The sequence below is a fragment of the Cataglyphis hispanica genome, chromosome 1 (assembly GCF_021464435.1).
Source record: "Cataglyphis hispanica isolate Lineage 1 chromosome 1, ULB_Chis1_1.0, whole genome shotgun sequence".
In the NCBI taxonomy this organism is placed as follows: Eukaryota; Metazoa; Arthropoda; class Insecta; order Hymenoptera; family Formicidae; genus Cataglyphis; species Cataglyphis hispanica.
In genome coordinates this window covers 17979396-17996747 of record NC_065954.1, presented here as the reverse complement: position 1 = coordinate 17996747, position 17352 = coordinate 17979396, and the positions used below count along the sequence as shown (strand labels likewise).

Sequence of the window (17352 nt, the reverse complement as noted above, 5' to 3'; positions counted from 1 at the left end):
TCTTTTACATTCTTATCATATACATTCTTTACATTCTTACCATATTTTACGATATGTAAAACATAGGATAAATAATACTAATAATTAATTAATAATTTTAGTATATACAATTTTTTATTAATAAAAAATGTAAAGATTTGTTTTTATTAAATTATAATAATACAATGACAATTTAATGTCCTATATATATATATATATATATATATATATATATATATATATATATATATATATAGTAGTACACGAAATTAATAGGGCATTGAATTGTATTATCATTGTATTATTATAATTTAATAAAAGCAAAATTTTATATGCAATTTTTATATACATACATACATATATATATATATATATATATATATATATATTTAAAAATTAATTAAATCACATTTTTCATATCACTATAAATTTATTTTGATTTGAAACATTTGTAATACCCAATATAGATGCCGCTATAATACAAGATCGCTTTGAAATGATTTTCTACATTGCAAGGCAAAGTCGGTAAAATTGGAAAATGTACAAACTAATCATATTCGTGTGTGTGTGCATATTTTTTTAATAATATTAAACACAATTAAACACGAATATACATATATAATATTAATTATTTATAGTAATACTGTGAATAGAGCAATTAGTAATTATAATAATATCATAATAAAATTAGAAAAGATTGGACATTTTAAATAAAGAATTCTATATTTTCTATTATATTTATTATATTATAATAGAAAAATAGTCAAGCTTGAAAATTAGAAATTGTCTTTTTGTAAAAATTCTAATTGTTCTACTATATAATTGAATATTATGTTTTAATTTTATAAAATTAAATATTAGAATTGTTTAAATTATAATACTTTGTGTAATTTTCTGCAATTCTGTAATTTTGCCGATGCATGAAATGATACTTTATTTTGGAAAGCCATACTTTTCAGTTATCTTCTGAGGATAAATATCAAGCATCGATATTTTAGGCATTCTCAGACAAAGCGTTCCGAGCTTGCGTTCTAGATGTGTTATCCATTGTAAAAAGATACTCGCGAGAGAGTCACGAATGTATTAAGAAGATGGAGCATGCGGAAAGTACTCCAAGATTTGGATTTTTTCCTCACGATAGCGATATTGATATAACTCTGCGTCTCGTATTTAGTAACGTAAACGTTTTCCATTTGTTACCAAGGAAATTGTCCCTTCGAGACTTTTTAGTGTGCTTGGAACAGAGCAAGTTGTGGTAATCAAATTGGAAAAGTCATCTTTTTCATCTGCAGAGGTAAAATTCTTATATAATTTTCCTTCATCTACTTATACACTTGATCTATTTTTATGCACTAATTAATTTCGAAACAAATAATTAACGTTCTGTTTTCCTGGTTTTATTACACGTGTTACATGAGATTATCATGTAAAACAAGATCAAAGAGGATTTGTCGTGGAAATTTTTTAAATGTTGTCTATAAATATATCCGGATTTTTAATACCTACAAATTTCTAAAATTAATTAAACGAGTTTGAAATAATAAATATGATATTTCAACAAGATTGCAATTTACTGAAAACGTTTACAATAAATAGAGAAATTATATTTTTTCCGCATAAAAATACAATGTTTCTATTGTTACATGTAGAACACTTGAAAACGACATTCCTTTCAATTATTTTTGATTTATTTTTTTATTTTTCCGAAAATAAAGACTTTATATTAATTCTTTTACAAGAGTTACCTCTAGTGACAAGTTATTACAAATATCTCGTATGATGAGACTGAGAATGTTTGACGTTCGCGCTGTCATGAGAAAGTTTAAAGACTTATATATATACTTTTCGATTTGTGCACATGCCAAATAGTATCGTAACAGCAAAGCCAAAAGAGCGAATTTATCGACGACGATCGTTCCTTATCGCGACTGCCGCGGGCGAGCACAAGTCCCACAGGTGAAATGATCAAAGTTCACTAGGCGCCGCGCCACTCGTGCCTGTCCACGTCAATTTTCACGTAATATGTCACGTAGAAGGTACGGAATTGCTGCGGGGCGTCTTTGATCTTGCAGCCCGTCCCCTCCGGACTCCGCCGTGTCTCTGTCCACCTTCCGAAAACCCACCCTTCGAGTCACGCGCCACGTATGCGCCGAGGCAAGGGTGGCCAAATCCAATTTTATTGTTTGCACGCTTAGGCGCAGCCGAATTACACGATTGTAAGCGTAACGCGGAGAAATTCGCCTTTTTCCCGCGCAAGTAAGGTGTAAAACTTTCCCTTGTCTTGTGCGGAAAAATTGCGAATTTTATATTTAAATATGTGTGCAATGCATCGTATGAATAAAAGTAAAGCATACCTTCTTAGCATAAGTTGGAAATAATGCTTCAATTATGTAAATATATACCTAACTATATTATTTTTTTGTTCTTTTTTATCTCTTATATTTATTTACATATTTTTATTTATATTCTTCTAATAAATAATTGCTTTGATAAGAAAAAACAAAATTATTTGAATCTTCTATTTTATTCCTTCTACCTTATTTTCATGTAATTTAATATATTAATATCTTATCACATAAATTTCTTTAAAATCCACTCAACAATAATAATATGTTATCAAATGAAAATGTGTTAAATGCAGAGGAAAAGTAAAAGATACAGTTTGTATATCGAAATCTTATAATCTTCTCATAGTCATCACAGATTAATCCGGATTCGGCCGAGTTTTTCGACAAACCAAAATTTGAAAACGTGTTGTTCAAGGATCTAAATAACAGGGAAACTGAAAGATTCACAAAGGAAAGAGTGTGAGTCTGTGAGATGCCGATCCGTACTCATAGCGCACTCATAGATCATTTCATTGTGCTAAAGGGGGTGTGTACACACACATTATAACAGGAGCATAATGGCAAACGCCGATGTGTACACACAGCGGGACCGGTGGCGACACAGAATGTGCGGTGTTTGGTCTCCATTAATTTCGGATCGACTGGATGGTTACTGCAGGCCACCTCTCATATCTCTCTCTCTCTCTCCCTTTCTTTTTTTTTTATGGAGCCATATGTCTGCCGTGCGTCGCGTCCCCGCGCTCATTTGTCAGTTTGCAATCTGCCACTCCGTTGCGATTTGATGGCAGCAGTCAAAACACATGGATCGGTTTTTCGCAAACTATAAATTCACCGGCGTTTCCGAATCTTAAAATTTCAACCGAGACAAAAAGCAGCTTTTTATTGTGTAAAAACGCATTGCATGTACGCTTCTCGTTTGGTCTCTTTAAATTTGCAAATATAAATTTAACAGATTAATAAACATTTATATTCACATATTGTTAAAAAAATAAATATATACAAAAACAATCAAAAAAATCTATAATTATTTTAAATATCTCTGACATGCATGATATCATTATAAGCGCGTTAATTAATTTATCCAATCATAAAAAAAAAATTTTGCGAGAAAAAACATCCAATGACAATGATGAAATAGATTAAATTTAAAATTGGTCGTAGCTGTTCTGGCCATATTTCTTTCCTCTCGAATAACATCCAAAATCCTCCCACAGTAATGAGAATAAAACGATACATCCCCTTGATATCGATAAGTCAATGAAGCATCAGACCGTATCGTCGTCTCGCGGACGAGAGATCCCGCGTAATGTACAGACAGTGACGTAGAAAATTGCGGCGCTATTCTGCGAAGGAGGAGAGCCGCGAGAGGGAGGGAGGGGGAGGGAGGGGGAAGGGTGCTGTAGGACGCGAAGGCAGGGTGAGCAGGAAATACCGAAAGGGCGAGAAGGGTGCGGGCATCCCCATGGCGCGTATAATATCAATGGACGATGGCTGGGTGGCGATGATCGCGTCACATTAGCAGTCGAGCGTTCTATGAGCTACTGCCACCGCGCACAATGCGTGTGTGTGTGTGTGTGTGTGTGTGTGCGTGCGTGTGCGCGTGCGTGTGTGTGTGTATGTGTGCGTGCAGTGTGTGTGCGCGCAGAGATATATATATATATATATATATATATATATATATTACATATATATTCTGGCGCGGTGGCGATGTGTCACCCCCCAACGGCGCGCTGCCTTCGGATGTAAAATAAACGACACCTAATTATACGCGGCCCGTCTGCGTGAAAAGGGCCGCGGCCGACGGAAAGGCACCGCAAGTGCGTGCGAAGGTGGCCGTCTGCTTAATGGGAAATTACGAAATTACAATTTAGATTGATCGTTCCGCGCGACGATATTTATGGGCGACGAGCGACGCGCGCGAGCGGAGATATAATCGCGATATTTTGATATCATTTCCATGATACCGATACTGCTAAATTATTTCAATTCCTCTCGCTCCAGATAACATTCGTTAAATTTATGATGGTTCTTTAACCGTACTCTCTTTTGTCTCGCTAACAATGGCAATTTGTTTTGTCATTTTTTACTCAAGTATTAATTAACATTTAAATATATTATCATTTACTTATCATATTATATGTTTAATGGAGTTTACGGCAACTTGATATATATATATATATATATATATATATATATATATATATATATATATATTCATTTTTGATATTACTTTAATTTCGATATATTAATACTGGCTTTATACTAGACATTCTCTTTTCAAATTTCGAAAGAAAGTGTAAATATCTTTTGTTACCGAGTTTCATATATTTTCCCGTAAATTTACGCAAAAATCTCGCTACATAGTGACGACTTCGACATCTGGATATAACTCATAATAAATGGAGGTGCCTGCGTAACCGCGCTCCTATTTTTTTTTTTTTTTTCGTAGACTGCCAAGGGGGTGGCCCGCCGTGGGTGTGCTGGGCGATGATTAATTAGCGTTTGATGAATATGTATGAGAGAAAGGCGACCGCGACTCTGACGTACGTATGCACGTACAATACGCACGCATCAGCATTCACACACACATATGCGTACACACGTATATGCTACGTTGTCGGGCATATCCCTCGCGTTACAATATAACCGCCCAACCCCTTTCGCATATCTCGTTTCAACCCCCGACCGACGTCGCTCCGTGTTTCACCTCGGCGGATTCTGCGAGTCCTCCGTGAGCTGTTTAACGATTCGTTTCCTATGCGAGATAACGCCGGTTAACGTTATACAATGATCTATCTTGTCTCCATAAATTTGGGTGGAAAAAAGATCACGTCATCAAATAGAGGAAAAAAAATATTTGGAAATAGTTTGCACGCAACGGAGCTTTCAATTATTTAAATTACAAGTTACAGAAAAAAGGACAAAAAATTTTGTTGTACATAAATTTAGGTAATAAATATAGAAATATTTTTTCGTGCATTAATATGTATCTTTCATATAATTATTTTACAAAACATATTTATAATAATGATGATTTATGATTATGTACTAAAAAAATAAATTTTAACTTGAAATTTAATTTACATTAAATACATTAAATAAATATATTTGCAAAGCATCATATATATATATATATACACTATTGTATTCTGAAAATAATTTGCTAATCGTTACAATTAAAAATTAGCGTCGTGTTTATGCCACGCATATGTGGAGCGACGGATTAAAAACGCTCTAGATTCTAGATCGATATGGATATTTCCAATCGAATAGGCATTCGACGGACATTCATCACGCATTGTTTTCGCATCGAGGCGAAATATCAGGCATGGGGTGGGCGAGCGAGAGAAGCGAGGTCCGAGGGGGTTTAGATTTCGCCAAAACGCGAGGCTGAAAGGCTGCGCGGCGCGCGGATTGTTCGCGCCGCGAGGAGAACAATGCAAACAATGGCCGGGACGTAGCGCTGCGGTGAGCCCAGGCTTACGCGGCGAATACAATTACATTATGAACTCGATTACCATTTAAATGGAAACAAACGTGAAATGCTAAAATACAGCGGCGAGTCTGCCCGCGCAACGCACGAAATCGCGCAAGCAACCCCTCCCCCTCCCACCCCCTCGATCATCGGTATGCAAATTGTGCACGAGCATTGTATACAGAATGTTCCATACTTACCGAAAAATATTTCACGCACGAATTCTTTAATGAATGCAAAAAATCGCTTTCTTCTCAACGATAATATATACAATACTACTTGACTATTTTAAGTTTCGTATACGAACATTATTTTTCTCAAACTAGAATTTATCGCGACATAATTATTTAAATTAATTATTTACATTACAAATGTTTATCAAAATATTATACAATTTATATACTATATAATTATATCATATAATTATATATTATATAATTTATATCAAAATATTATACAGATATATATAATAATATACTTTCTCGAGAATAAATTGCACTGATTCACGACAATCTCATTTCTGAAAAAAAAAAAAACGTAAAAAGGGAGCATTTTTTTTTTTTTTACCAATAGTCATTTTAAATCGCACATAAATTAGTTACACGATATGCGGTAGATTGTAAGACAGAGCGCTTAACGTCACCTATCGGCGCCCCGATTCTAATTATTATGCACTTAACTTCCTAATGAAGCGCGTCGAACGAGGGTCGTAGAAAACTGTGCGCTCGTGCACTGATTTCACGGGCCACCTGTCGCACTGTCGCCTCCTCATCCGCCCTATTCGTTTCGTCGCATCGGTCACGCAGGGTGTAAGACATTATTCTACACGGCGGAGGGTCACGGACTATCTGCACCGTGGAAACTAGTTCTAATTTATCTGCAAAAATCGCAAATAAAAGGCTACTCTTTCTCGGCTCAGATCAAATAAGATCTCTTACTACACGACGAATTTCAGTTATCTCGATTCTTAATTTTCCCCTTTTTAATAAAGTTATTTATATGCCTGTTTGGAGAATATAATAAATATTTTCAAATTATATATATTTAAAATTGTGAGAGTTGCTGACCATACGATACGATCACAATGTCGTGAAGGAGATTTAAATTTACGTAATTAATAATATATGTATATTAATAATTTAAATATTTAAACATTTAAATATTTACTAATAGTATATTTATAAAATCTAAAGATATATTTAATTTCTGATGACACGTTGAAGTTACCCTAGATCTCGAACCCACGCTTGCGATGGGGCGTATCGTTTCCCCGACTCTGTTTGGATGTTTTCCAACAAAACCGCGCTAGGCTTTCCCGACTTTTGTCATCATCATCTGTCGCCCTTCGGACACAATACCGGTGAAACGACAAATATGTCAGTATGATCGCGAGGAAACAAAGGGAAAAGCGCGCCGGGCGTCGAAACACCCCTTGGACTCAATCGATTAGAAGCGTCCATCTTCTCGCGGCAAGAACGAACTATTCGCGCCACCAGTTCCACCGATTCGATCACGTTTTTTTCTTCCGAATCGTTCATCGATCCATCTCTCGGATGGTCGACAACCAATGTTGGAATGAGCGTGGAAAAAGTTAAGAGAGAGAGAGAGAGAGAGAATAAGAAATGTGCGTGTAAACGAATCTCGACTCTGCTTTTCTTCGGCGCAGCATCATCGCGGAACAGACGGTCGTCGACAAAAAGGGAGCGACTAAGGGGTAGGTGGATCTCGACCCTTAGATAGATAGGTAGGTGCGGTCAGTGTCACGAGGCCTGACAATGGCTGACCGCCGGTAGGAACATTCAAATGGTAATCGGCTCGTGCGTCTAACGTACACCGACGAGCCCAACCCAACCTCCCCATTTCAAGGGGGTGCGAGTACGGGCGCAACCCCTCGGCATACAGTCGAACACATTCGCACCAGAATCAAGCCAAATATTGGCAATATCATCCCCTGGCATTGTCCCTTACCGCGACCTGCCTCCTGCCACCGTCATCGTCGACGTCGGTGGGAAACGATGTCCATTTGAATGCGCGATTCCATTACCGATGCCGGTATATCGGCCCGAGGATATTACCGGATTAGGATTTAAAGAGAAGCGGAATTTCGAGATGGCCGCGGAAACTCGGTCATTCCTACAAAATAAAGCGCACAATGCAATGATAAATATTGTTGATAAAATCAAAAATAAGAATCAGTTCTTGAAGTTTAGCGCCTTTATGCATTATGCTCACCTACGTGGTTCTTTGCTTTTCAAAATATACAGTATATGTTAAATATTTAAATGAATCAGAATTTATATCTTATATTTAAATAAATTTCTTATACTCTACGAATAAAATTATAAGTGTTGAGGTATAAAATTATCTCACTGCTTTTATCACAATTTAATGTGACTATAGTATCATAATATTGATAATTAACGTAAATCTATTCGTTAACACATACCCGGTGTTTCAAAAAATCCATAATGCGATAATTCCCTCGATAACATTTTACTTAATTAGCGTCGTCATTTCGGTCAAAGTACACTTGATGCGCTTATGATAGTCGGCGATAATCCAGTTCAGGTCGTTGCGCCGATTATCTCTCGTAAAACGGACGCTGCCGGGATTCGCCCAGGATTCGGATGGACGCGTCCGTTTGACGTTCACGAATAGATCTGCGCGATTCGCGATCGCTGTTGATTCAGGGTGTGCAACGTTGCACGTGCGCCAGTGTAGACGCACGCAAAGCTCCCGCAACCCGAACTTCAGCACGCGCCACGATTACGCGATTACGCGATTACGCGTGTCGTCGTTGTAGCCTGGGCTGATGCCCCCCCGAAGGAGAGGTCGAACAAGCAATGACGCGGAAGATGATTCGTGGCCCTTCTACCCTCCGCGAGAAAGAGGGATCCTACATCGCGTGTAATAAGCGCGCATCTGCCGGCGAATAAAGGGGCGCCAGTTTTCCGTCGCGTCCGACATTTATTTAGCTAATGTAAAGATTACGTTCAGCGCTGACGATATTCAGATCGTCATAAGACGGGATTCGAATACCTAAACAATTCATATTAAATGTACGAGAGGGACAAAGAAAAATTCTTCTAAAGAAAATTACAAAAAAAAAATTGTCTTTTCTGTGCGTTAGATTGAGAGAGATTAAAGAGTTTTTATAAAATTAATGATAAAATATATTTGTGTTCTATGTAAGAATATGAGACCCCGCTAACGCGCGGGATATTATTTTCTCTTCGTGTGCCTCAGAATCCGAGATATAAGGATGAATTTAGAATGGCATGCGTGCGTACTGGGCGGGATTTTGCGCGTCGCCTACGCAGTACGACGGGAATTAAAGGACAAGCACAGAAGGGAGTGATACGCTACGAGTCAGCACGAGTCGACACGTGGCGGTAGCGCTTTATACAAACAGCATTATGCACGCTCGCGCTAACATAAATTACCGCGGGTTTAATATTGGACGTCGGCGTGTTGGCCCTGACCGACCACCTCCTGAGCAAAACACGTTAAACGCGGGGAGAGCCCGGTAAATGTAATTCGTGATTCTTCGGATCACTCGAGAAATTCCTCGAAGAATCCGATATCAAAACACGCAAATCATGTTAAATCGCATAATGTGTAGAGAAATCTCAGAGGAAATCATTTCGTGTGATGAGAACCGATGTCAAAACTGAAACTTCAACATTCACGTTTAAATGATTTTTTTTTTTCGTGTTATTTAATTTTTGCTTTAAAAGAAAAAATTGCAAATCGATCCGTATATATATATATATACAAAAATTACAAATCGATTCACAATTGGTAGATTCAGTTACTGCTGCTCGTGATAAAATTCATCTCTCTACCGGATACAAAGTCAATCGACCAATTAAATTTGAACAAACAGAAAAGAGACGCGTGTGAACAGTATTATTCGAATTGGAAAGTCTCGACCGAATTTCACAGTAGGTTCTTTCACAGCGCGAAAGCAGTCGTAAAATAATTTCGAAAAGCTTTGAGCGCTTTGTCCTTAGAAAATATCAAAGTACCGAGAACGAGCGGAAGGAACGATAAGTGGAGAGTGATGCGATGCAGGCCGTTTGCGTGAATTAAGATCGGCCTCATTTATGAATGAGTATCGGAATCCACACGCGGAGTAAACTCGAGTGTTGCCCTTCGGCCAAAAGCCACAGCAGAGTCGCGTCTTAATCCCGAAGAAGCAGACCGCGAGACCGGATACGGCCTCTCGAGTCTCAAACGGATTGATATTGTTTGCTAGGGATTTACGGGAAATTAAAGGGAGTCGGAGTAACGGGACAATCGCTCGTGTGAAAGAAAACGTAGCAAATACTTTCGCTTTGATCAATTGGAAAAGTATTTCGGAAAATATAAACAGAGAGAAATATTAAAGTGATTAAAAACGAGATAAAATTAAGAATAAATTCAACTTGATAATAAAACGGCGATATATCTATTCTTTATTTTTTTAATCTCGTTTTATCATAGATTTTCTGAAGAAAAATAAAAATTTTTTTGCACGTACAAGTTTAATTTTAGAATTTCTGAAACATATGAATAATCAACAGATATACTTGCATACTTCTCACAATAAATTTATCGATTCATTGACATTTTTCAACTTTGCTTTAATTCGCGACAGTATCATAAAATGTTTCGGCCAGAAAATTAACTCGTATGCTTTATATTCTCAAATAGTGTTTTGGTAGGTCGCACTATAATGGCGCAGGCGTACTACGTGCGGAATCCTTATCCTGTGCCGGATGTCTCCCGGGAGGGCACGTGGATATCACGCGGACCCGTGTTGGGAGATAAAGTCTCGCCGTCGGATAGAGACTGGAACGTCAAGTTGAGCGCTCACGAGCGTCTCTTCGCTCACCATACCCTGAACAGCATCCGCAGGGATCGTCGATTCATCAGACCGCAGGTTTGGCATTCGATATCAGAATTCAATTTTGTATTTTTTTTTTTTCTTTTGTATTCTTTCATGACTTTCGTCGATACACGCGAATGTTCTTACAGGTTCCAGATGACGCTCTCGATTTAGCGCTAAACAGCATCTACATTCACAGTCGAGACAGTCTGGTGTCGAAGATATACGTGCTTATTCAGCCGGAAACGCTCGGCAGAGAAACTTGGCGCGTCCTGCGAAATGAGATCAAGGTGGATGTTGTATATAATAAATATAAAATGTCAAACAATTTAAAATTCCGATACGAAAAACAAATCGATATTTGCATATTTTTAGATTTCCCCGGAACCGCCTAAACCAGATAGACCGAAGCACGTGAGCGGTCATTCGGATGAGGAACTTAAATCGATCGTTCGGACACCTTTATCGGCGGATAAATCGAGGTGTCATAGTGGGCCAACTTTACCGCGGAGAATTCATCCGAGCAGCGTGAAATTAAATATCGAAGGTCCTCATATGGACCAATCGAATCCCGGATACAGTCGCAAAATCGACGGAACTTTTTACAGTATTTAAACACGGATTTAGATAGTGTTTGAGCGGCACGCTCGGAGAACGTTTGGATTAAGCTGAAACCTGATATTCGCCGAATAAAGTCCCCGCTTTTACAAATACTATTATCGCTATTGGCATAATCTGCCGAGATTTGCGCTATGGAACACTTCGACAAGTAGCAAATCGTCAACGTCACGCGCAACACTCTCATAAATCACAAAAACGTCAAGCGTGCATAATTAAATTGTGTCGATTGTTGCAATTACTACGTGGCGTATCCGAATGTCGCGATTATCCTATTCACATTTATCTGATCGTGTTGACAAATTTACTCAGTGACGCTTCACGAATCCGCCTTGGCTATCGCTATCAAAGATCTCCCGGCTGCCAGTCGCCCCTTTGACAATTGGAGGCTGCGCAGGCAGCCCGAAGATCGGACGGAACGAGTAGATAGAGGCGTGAGTCAGTGCGCACCAAGTTTCTCACTATTCGGCTCGCCTCGGTTCGACAGTGAGTCGAAGGGACAGAATGTCCCATTACTCGGGTAATCCTTGTTTGTAATAAACCAGCGCCCCGCTGCCAGCGGGATGACAGCGGAGCCACCCTTGCCGAGGGCCCGCGCGCGAAGGAGGAGCCATCTCCGCACGCATATGCTCCTCATGGAATATCATTTATGCTTCTCACCCCGCGCGCAGACGTCTATCTCTTGCGACCCGTTTGACCCGGCTCGACCCCCCTCCCCCTTACCCGACATCCCTCTCTCCGTCAAACACACAGAGTAGGCAGCACACGTTATCCTTATACATACGTCTAATCCGGCCATGATTGCCCCGCCAACCGCCTCGAAAACTCTACCTCGACTATAAGATGTAGCATGTCACCCTTCCTGTCTCTGTGTGTGACCCCATTCTCTTAGCTTCTTTAAAACACTTTGTGACAAACCTCGCTACGTGATGAATTTTCGCGCCCTCCATTATTTTTAATATTAAAAATTAGACTCATTGTATTATCGTAAATTTACAATAATACAATTTACTATAATTCAATAAATCCAATTTTATTAATCCCTAATATCGTATAATATTAATTCGGATTAATTATAATTAATGTGTAACGTCACGAGAATTGGTGATTTTTTTTTTCAATTAATTGTAAATTCGGCAGCCGAGAAGATAGTAATTTTTCTGCGGATTACGTCGCGCGGCGCGTGTCTATTGACGCGGATCCTTTTCTTTCCCGGTGGCGGAGAAGAGAAATACGGGGGATGGTATAAGGGTAGAACGATCTCAGACGGTCGTCGGGCAACGAGCGAGGTTACCAGCCAATTACTTGGCTGAGCGGTTTTATTTGTATTTAATTCTTATTTAATTTACTTTTTACGGTCGCGTGGTTTTGCCGCCTTCGTTAAGGAAATGGAAGGTTTCTTCGTCATTGCAAATTAACGGTCGCTCGCCATTTATCCCGTGAAACACAATCAATATAGATAAAAAGCATCAGTAACACGTTATTCATAAGATTAGATAATAAAATTTGCATTTGATGAAAGTTGTACATCATACGAGAAGGCATAAATGGGTTATTCCGTAATGAAACTGATAAAGAATCAGACTGACAATATACACGATACATATTTTTTTTTTAAACGCGCGGCTATCAATTTTATATACATATATTTTAGAAGCTTTAAATAAGAATTAATTTTAATCAGCAGAGCATCTTTAAAAACATTTTATATAGAATATAATGACACATAAACAATAATACGATAATGTTGCTGTCATGAAAACCATGCTTAGACTGGCTTCGCTCTATCTATTCGATTCTTTCACGCGTACACTTTTCCAGAAGGAAATTCTGCGTGAAAGTCGAAGCAAAGTCGCATTGATCCCTCCGGGATGAAGCTGTTATTCCACTGAACTTGTTACGTTATATTTATCAGCACAGTGCACACCGGCACTACCCGTCGGGTTTTATCGTTCCTTTCGGATCCGTTCTTCCACCGTCATTTCAGTTAAATAGAAGCCGCAAATGGCAGCGAATAATAAGCAATGACACACTAAATTAACCAGACGTCATATGTTATATAACTTTCCATTTTTAAATTTGTATTGTTTCTTAAACTACTGATATAAACATATTCTTTAGATATTATACAAAAGAATTATGTTAGAATGTACGCAGCAATTAATTTTGAAAGCGCATATAAAATGATAATTGATAAAGAAAAAAATGATAAAATTATTAATTTTATTTTGTAGATTGAATTTTCTTTTTTAAAAAATTTTTAATATTTCTACAATTTTGTAATATATTTAACTCTTAACACAGTTATTTTTTATAAAAATTTATGTTAATTTATACATTTATATCGAACTTTTTTATCTTCATTTTAACTATATAATAAATAAACTTAAAGTAAAATCTTCTGTCACGAAAATCTTATTGATATTCAAATAAATGGAATACTTCTTAAAAAAATCACCCCTTGGTCTCGATTTATTTTTCGTTTCTCAACCCACGTTTGATAGAGAGGCTCTCCCTCCAACGAGTTAGACCTATCACAGGATGGCAGCCTAGAAAGCTTATTTTTTAATTTTTGCGCAATATAGTTGCACGCGCCGGCGTGGTGTTTATTCAATGTTTTAAAGTTATTTTAAAACAACTCGTCCCACGGGAAAGGGGTATTCCATTTGGCACGAGTGTCAGGGGGTTGACATTGTGATCTCGAATGTAGTGGGAACGAACGTTTGCCGTGTTATCATTTTTCGTGCAGAAACTTTAAAGGGCACCACTGCTGAACGAGAAAATTGGCTAAAAATATATTTCAGGATTGCGCGAACATTTTTACGATTTACAAAACACAACATTTTTCACTAGCAAACTTGGAAAAATCACATCTTATGAAATCTCAAATTTATATTAAGTATCTCCATATTAATCACAAATATCACAAAGGTATAAATAAAAATAATTTAAAATTTCTTATGGAATATAATTTTTTACATAAAAATAAAAATTAACCGTTATGTGTCCTTTTTGACAAACGCATCCTGCTTCCTCTAATCTCGAAATAAAAAAGAGCGAAATAAATTTTAGTACCACGTGCAGCTTCTACTTTTTCTTGATCTTCCGCAAGCGGGCAGACAGTGGGGGAGGGGAAGGGGAGGCGAGGAAAACAAGAGAAGGAAGAGCAGAGAAAGGCGGATTAAAACGCGGGGCGAGAAAAGGCGTCTAAACGACGGTGGAAGGTCAAGCCCGAGATTACGACAGCCCCGTGCGACGTTTGCTCGTTAATTAGGGAGTTCTAATTATAGTAAATGCATGAGCCCGGACGCAGTGGTGGCGCGGAGAGATCGTGCCACGGCGGAAGCTCCAGGGATCAAAATGCAACCCTCCGCGAACGAGCCAAGATTACCTTCGAGGGCCCTCGGGCTCGGGCTCGCTTCCCTCGCTAAGGCTCGACCCACAACCTGCGCGACAACGACCGTCCTCCGTCTCCCTTCCGCCTTTCTCCTCAATCTATTCACTGTTCTCCCTCCTCTTCCCGCTCCTCTTCCGTCTCTCCTCAACGATACTCTCAGATATCACCTAAAATAACAACGTTCTACGAGCGCGCCCGAGCAGATAGATTTTACCGCTGGTGGTGTATAACAAATGGATTAGTATTTCGGTAGACGCCTAATCCCCTCTCGTTGTGGCCCCGGAGATTATTTCGATTATCCGGACCTGATTTTAGTTAATTAACGCTCTCTGCCCCCCACCCCGTCCGCCCCCTCGCTCCCTTCAAAGATATAGTCCGAGGAATAATCTGCTTTAGATTTATCTTTGATTATCACATTGATATTGCAATCGTTAATTATTCTGTTAACTTATAATTATTCAACAAAACAAATTCTCCTTTTTGTACATATGTAATGAATACTTAAAAAATTTATATTAAAAATTAATTTGTTTTTGTATAATAGTCTCTTTTGGATATTCACTCATGAAAACTCAAAAATTATTCTCAACAAATATAGGGAAAATGAAAAATAGTCTATAATTTCAACGCCATTTGTAAGATAAAATAATATCTTTTAACAAAGTTCCAAATCCCGCCTAATAAAGCTGCCACTTGGCGCGAGTGCAAGAACAACAAGGAGAATGCAACGCACACGAACGTGAAATTGTATCGAGTTATGAGAGGCGCGCTGGATTATTTGTGCAGAATTTCGAGATTGTCTGTCGTAGATCGGTCGCGCCCACTTACAGCCGCGAGTAAGGCAAATATCGGTGTAGAATCCGCGCGAGTGAGAAACGTGACGGAACAACGGCATACAATGAGGGTGTACGTGTACGCCGATACGACCCCCGGCATCACGTGGGAACGCGAACACGCGTCCTCGTCGCCCCTCCGTGCGTGCCCCGACGCGACGCAACTCCGAGGGTTGTTTCTGCCATCTCGACTCCCTCGTATATTCGCGACACATCCTCAACCATGCAAATTATTAGAGAGAGGAAACGGCTGTAAATACGATTGATTCGCAACAATAATTCGCGAAAATTTTATACTCGCGAGAATCAATGCCAGATCCGCACAAACATGTTCTAAACAACATATAATGTTAAATATTAAAAATTTAAAATATTTCATCTTGCAATTAGTATTATTTTATATAATTTATGAACCTCTTTATATAGATATTTCGGGCCTAAACATTTTATTAAATCTATGTATCTCTTCGACATATTGGGTAGATATCCATATCTCGCGTGAATAAAATCGCGGGATATTTCGTTTCCAACCGCCGTGCGGTGAGAAATGCGTTTCGACGGAGATTGCCGCCATCCCCTGCTTCTTTTCACCCCTGAAGTTTTTCCCTACAGTCACCTATGAAGAGCGCGCGCGTCGCGTCGACTCACAGACGTGGAAAATCTGACGGATGCGAATATGCGACACATATAACATATCTATACGCCGCATACGTATAGCATTCGGAAGAGCAGACACGTAACAATTACCGTAGCCACGAGGGTGACTGACGCACGTCAAGGTCGTCAAAGCGAGCCTATTTCTTATCAGGCGATTACGGACGGTGTCATAGAGGGATAGAAGATTAATTAAAAATTGACTGTTATGGCATATTCAATAACGAAAGAGATGTAATTAAACGTAAAAATATGGCATATTAGTAAAATAAAATTGTTGTAATTCAAATTCCATTAATTTTCATAAGCACTTTATGAACAATGCTTAATAATAATGTAAATATTTCACTTTGACATCACTAATATACCATTGATGATTAATCAGCTTGTTGCATTTGTTTTAATAAAGATATACATCTTTTATTATTATTTTATATCAAAATCTGAAAAAGTATAATTCTAAAATTGTAAATATCTTCTTCCAATTTAACGATTAAGACTCATCATTTCTCAACATAAGATTTTATGTTGCTATTTGTTTGTTGATTGATTTTTTTGCTGTATTTTCTTATTTTGACTCTACGATACTATATATTTTAAACTAAAATGTATAATGTAGTATGAGTCTTTCAAACTTTATTTTAAATCTTTTTATATAGTTTTAAATATTGTTTGAAATTGTACTCTGTTGTTTACAAAATAATGAACAGATATTTATCATCTTCAATTGCTCTGCAATTAGTATTATATGAGAAAATTTAATATTATAATAAATTATAATCATACGCTCTCACACATAGCCACTTTGTCTGCTTCGAAAATGGCAGCAATAGATGTCTCTTTATCTCTCATAATCTTATCGTTGATCATTGTCGTCTGACTCGCGGTTATCGAGAACAGAAAAAAATTCATATATGCGTATATCGTAACTATCGTCAAAGTTTATTATATCAGTTTAGCAAAGGCTGTGCCTTTAGCAAAATCATACTAAGGAATTTTTGGCGGCATACAGTGCGTATCTCAAAGTCTATCAAATTCTATATTACTATTTCTCTCTTAAAATAATATGTTAGAGCAGATGGAAATTGATTCAATATTGTTGAAATTTAAATACTCAATGAATTATTTACAATAAAAAAAGAAAGAATTTGATATTATTATATATGATAAAAGTTAGA

General features: G+C 37.8%; 2 protein-coding genes across 5 annotated transcripts in view; one reads left to right on the top strand and one right to left on the bottom strand.

Annotated features, from left to right (window-relative positions):
• Positions 1-13461, top strand: part of LOC126859194 (cilia- and flagella-associated protein 276) — a 107825-nt gene extending 94364 nt beyond the window's left edge. For 2 of the 3 annotated variants that reach the window (XM_050610245.1, XM_050610238.1), the window contains exons 3-5: positions 10498-10726; positions 10822-10962; positions 11048-13461. In XM_050610245.1, coding sequence (XP_050466202.1) covers positions 10520-10726; positions 10822-10962; positions 11048-11287 — 588 coding nt within the window. In that variant the 5' untranslated portion in view covers positions 10498-10519 and the 3' untranslated portion in view covers positions 11288-13461. Of the gene's footprint in view, positions 1-977; positions 1274-10497; positions 10727-10821; positions 10963-11047 lie in introns of all 3 variants that reach the window. The other variant, XM_050610239.1, reaches the window with a different exon arrangement.
• LOC126859235 (longitudinals lacking protein-like) overlaps positions 1-17352 on the bottom strand; it is a 143554-nt gene that overhangs the window by 98776 nt on the left and 27426 nt on the right. The gene's annotated exons all lie outside the window — the stretch shown is intronic.